This window comes from Penaeus chinensis, chromosome 12 (genome assembly GCF_019202785.1).
Source record: "Penaeus chinensis breed Huanghai No. 1 chromosome 12, ASM1920278v2, whole genome shotgun sequence".
NCBI lineage: Eukaryota > Metazoa > Arthropoda > Malacostraca > Decapoda > Penaeidae > Penaeus > Penaeus chinensis.
Genome location: NC_061830.1, coordinates 12,485,000 through 12,489,990, shown reverse-complemented (window position 1 = coordinate 12,489,990; position 4,991 = coordinate 12,485,000). Strand labels below are relative to the sequence as shown.

Below are 4,991 nucleotides of genomic sequence, written 5' to 3'. Positions count from 1 at the left end.
TACCGCACACAGATCACACTCAACCCCCCTAGTCGTAGTCCTGCTCATGAGACTATAATGCTCAAGAGTGATCATTTTAAACCTGAGGTTTCTCCAAGACACTGCCGACGGGGTGCAGATAGGTGTGTAACAAACTGTTGATGAAAAATAGAAGGAGATAAAACATAAGTGATTCAATATAACTGGCTGTGATTTCTGTCTTGTTAATGGTATCTTGGGCTACCCCATGCAGAGGAACTGACAGCAGTGAGGCAGCTCAGACATCTGATGAAAGCCAAGATGCAGCAAGACTTTTTACTGCTTCACCCCTTGACCAACCATCAACACCTCGATCAAGAACAAGCAGGTAATTTGATCTCATGTTTGTGGTTTGGATTCAGGTGAAGTAAATCTGGAAGGGAGAGTCGGATAGGAATTAATCTCTTTATTTGAAATTCGGTTATGATGTTCTTTGAAGATGCGCTACGTGATACTATCACCCTAGAAATACACGGGAATTAATATTACCTGTTGTTCTTTCTCAGTTTAATTAATTCTTAATTGGTATTTCAGTGACAGCAGTTGCAGAGGCTATGTTCAACAGCAACAGCAACAGCAACAACAGCCTGAGAGGAAGGTGTCAGTAGCCTTTGTTGATGCCAAGCCAGCCAAGCCAGATGGCTTCTTCCTGCCCGATATTCCCTTTTCCAATCTACTGACATCCACCATAGAGGTCCAGCAGGATAAAAAAACAGACAAAGCAGAGGGGGTCAGTAATCCTTCAGCAGCTGTCACTCAGGAAAAAGCAGGACAGGTAATCTTCTCTATCTTTCCCCATGAGAGAGGGAGGGAGGGAGGGAGGGAGGGAGGGAGGGAGGGAGGGAGGGAGGGAGGGAGGGAGGGAGGGAGGAGGGAGGGAGGGAGGGAGGGAGGGAGGGAGGGAGGGAGGGAGGGAGGGAGGGAGGGAGGGAGGGAGGGAGGGAGGGAGGGAGGGAGGGAGAGAGAGAGAGAGAGAGGGGGGGGGGGCTGTGCAAGTGGGTGTGCATCTTTGCGCATGTGTGTGTGCAGCATGCATTATATTTTCTGAGGAATTAATCAGCAGACAGACCATGTCCTTCTACATCTTGTGAATTTCTGTTATGTTAGTCTTTTCTTATTGTAGGGTAGTAGGTAAGGAACTTTTTGCCTTATGGTCATTATTATTGTTGCTGTTGTTGTTATTTTTATTATTATTATTATTATTATTATTATTATTATTATTATTATATTTGTTCTTGTTATTTTATTATTATCAATGTTATTTTTAGTATTATTATTATTTGTTATTTTTTTTGGATTATAATTATAACTATAATTATTATAAACAGTTATAGTGTTATTATTTTTCATTTTCAGACTATATTTATTAATAATTTTAGTTTTATAGAATGACACAATCGCTGTTAACCTTTTCAGGAGAGAGCAGGAGCAGCGGCTGCAGGGATTCAGACTCAGGACACTGGTGAGCGAGTCGTCATGACGGCTTCAGACGGTTCACACAAGTCCACTACTTCAGCACAACTCAGAGACGAAGCGGATTTTGTTATGGTGGAGCTGGTTAGTGGAATTTCTCTCTTTTTCTTCATCTTGTACTATTTGTTTTTCATCTCTTTTCCTTTTTCACTTTTATTATGTTGGTGGTTCTTTTCTCTTTCATGTCTTTGCTAAATGTGTGTTCTTTCTTTCTTTTTTTCCATGTCTCTCATTTCTCATGTATTTTCTCACTGCAGTGTACATTCTCTCATTTATCTTATTCATTGTATCCAGGTGGTTTAAGAGAGATACAATACCCTTATTCATATTTTGCTTAATTTTGTTTCTGTTATAATGAGATTTATCTTGAAAATACTATTCTTGCTGGACAAATTTATTTTATTTGTTCTTAATTTTCTTTACACATAGATGGCTTCACATCGTGCTCTAAGTCTCCAAGTAGTCAGATATTAGGCCTGCTTGATCTTACCTGTTTACCTTATCCCCTGAATTTCTTATGAAAAGAGATTTTATTTTATTATATTATAATACATTTTTATGTTTTATTAATAGTACTATCCTTAGTATTCTTTTCTATTAAGGATGATATCAGTCATAGAAGTAAGAACTTCTCTTTGTGAAGATTCAAGGAATTGAAGTAAATGGATGAGATCAGTAATCAGTCCCTTGGTAACTTAGAGGTACTTGAGCCATCTATGTATAAACAAGGTAGATAAAACAAAACTGCTGTGGATGTTCTGGCATCAGCAGGGTAATGGTCAATGAAAAATATTCTTAAGATGTTTACGCTGTCATATTGAGAGCTTCTTGGTTTCATTGTGATGTGTGAATTTTGTCCTGCGTCCCTAGTCTATCAGTAAGAACTAGATATTAGGCCTTGGTTTCAAAGGATGTCTACTTTTAATGAAACAGGTGAATATGAAAGCAGGAGTTCATTAATATTTTAAATGATTGTCTTGTGTGAAGGTAACCAATTCTTTGTATTCATAGATTAACAGTAATTTGGCTGTTTGTTAATGTAGTTAGTGAACCTGCAAATACATGGATATATATACCCTTTTCCAGAAAACACCATTTGGTGGGACTTGCGGAACGGGAAATGACCTAGGTGCATTCTACCGAGAGTGTCGAAGTGCACCCCCACTCCGTATGTTTGCTGATACCCCAGAAGACGAAATCAGTGACCTTACTGAACAGCTCCTGAGCTTTGAGGCGAACATGGAAGAATATGATGAACTAGTAAAGTCTTTCCACTCGGATAACAGTCCAAACAGCCCTGACTGAGGTGGCACCAAACTGTAGTACTTTTAATATGTGTATTTATTATGGGATTTGCTTTTCTTCATCATGAATATAATGACTAGGTCATTTTTGCAGAAGTTACATATAAGTTTGTAGCAGTATGTGGTCATCATATTAATTGTTGCAGGTTTAGCCCCATTGACCCTCCCCCCATAAGAGAATATATATATATAATTCCCGATGTGTGTTTGATAATGTCATAATAGTGCTGTATTATATAGAAAATCTAATAAGATTTTTTTTTTTTTTTTACTTAGTCTTTTCTAATGATTTCTGTTTTTCTTTCTTTCTTTTTTCTGATTCTCATATTTATGTTGTTGACACAGGCAACTAAATCCATCCAAAAACTGCAATATATATATACTAACTTTTCATATAAACACAGATTAAATCCTTTTTAGATCTATAATTTTCTGACAATTTTAAGAAAAATATATATCAGATTTCGGACAACAAGGTATCACCATCTAAAGAGAAAATATTTTAGAGTCAGTGAAAAGTTTTAGATTTCACACTGACTCAACACAAAGGCTCAATTTAGACCATGCAAGACTAGAAAAAAGCACCATGTTTTGATGATAAACCTCATTATATTATGCTGTAATAACATGAGACAAAGAATGCTTTGAGTTGATGTACAAGTCAAGTTGAACAGAAACTGCAAAGGTTAATTTTTAGTTGAGTTTTTTCATTCTTATTTTATTTGAGGCTGCTGAATTAAAGGGATGATTTTTTTCTTTTTCTTTTTTTCTTCATTGAGGATAATGTACTTTATTTATGTATTACCCTTGGACACCACGAGTGGATGTATATATACACTGTCCACTGCAGATTATTCTTATAATTTTGTGTACTCATGGATGGCTCCAGATGCACTGAGTCATGTAGGAGTCAGTACATAGGCTTCCTTGAAATCACGTGTTTACTCCATTACTTGAATATTTGTTCAAAGTTTTTGTTTTTATTGTGATGGTGTCACTAATTATTTTAATAGTGATAGTAATAGTAATATAAATAAGACTTTATTCATGAAAATTCAGCAAAGCCCTAATGACCAAGCACTTGTAAAGCCATCTGTGTGTAAACAGAATTTATAAAACATCCCAGTGAACAGTGCATTTGTCCAGCATTAGTGGGTTTAAGGAACTTTGTCATATATCAGTAGATATTCTTATATCAGTTGGAATATTCTTAATTTTTTTTTCTTATATATATCTCACACAGACACTTTCATTCTCCCCCCCCTCCCCCCCCATCTGTCTGTCTCTCTCTCTCTCTCTCTCTTCTCATCTCTCTCTCTCTCTCTCTCTCTCTCTCTCTCTCTCTCTCTCTCTCTCTCTCTCTCTCTCTCTCTCTCTCTCACTCTCTCACTTTCACTCTCACTCACTCACTCACTCACTCACTCACTCACTCACTTACTTACTCACACACTCACTCACTCACTCACTCACTCACTCACTCACTCACTCACTCACTCACTCACTCACTCACTCACTCACTCACTCACACACACACACACACACACACACACACACACACACACCACACACACACACACACTCACTCACTCACTCACTCACTCACTCACTCACTCACTCACTCACTCACTCACTCACTTACTTACTTACTCACACACTCACTCACTCACACACTCACTCACTCACTCACTCACTCACTCACTCACTCACTCACTCACTCACTCACTCACTCACTCACACACACACACACACACACACACACACACACACACACACACACACACACACACACACACACACACACACACACTCACTCACTCACTCACTCTAATACATACATACAGATATACAGATGTACAGATATATACATATATATATATATATATATATATATATATATATATGTATGTATGTATGTATATAAACCCACTTCCTTGGGTAAAATGCATATACATTTATGTGTACTATATACATTGTTTTTTTAGATGTTTGTGTGCATGTATGTGGGTGCATAAGACAGTATATATTTGTGTATATGTGTGTTTGTGTGTGTAGAGGGGAGGGGGATCTGTTTATGGTTGGCTATGGTTGTGTGTGGGTGGGTGTTTGGGTGCGTGTGTGTGCGTACATGTGTGTGTGGGGGGGGGGGGGGGGTATGGGTGTGTGTGCAGTCATGCTGTATTTATCTTTTGTCAGAAT

The 4,991-nt window shown here is 37.9% G+C and overlaps 1 protein-coding gene across 4 annotated transcripts in view; it reads left to right on the top strand.

Annotated features, from left to right (window-relative positions):
* LOC125031250 (autophagy-related protein 13-like) overlaps positions 1-3,976 on the top strand; it is a 15,082-nt gene extending 11,106 nt beyond the window's left edge. For all 4 annotated transcript variants that reach the window (XM_047621904.1, XM_047621902.1, XM_047621901.1 and 1 more), the window contains exons 5-9: positions 1-122; positions 233-346; positions 553-793; positions 1,435-1,575; positions 2,578-3,976. The exon at positions 1-122 is cut by the window's left edge and continues 71 nt beyond it. In XM_047621904.1, coding sequence (XP_047477860.1) covers positions 1-122; positions 233-346; positions 553-793; positions 1,435-1,575; positions 2,578-2,796 — 837 coding nt within the window. In that variant the 3' untranslated portion in view covers positions 2,797-3,976. The remainder of the gene's footprint in view (positions 123-232; positions 347-552; positions 794-1,434; positions 1,576-2,577) is intronic.
* Positions 3,977-4,991: the final 1,015 nt, after the last annotated feature.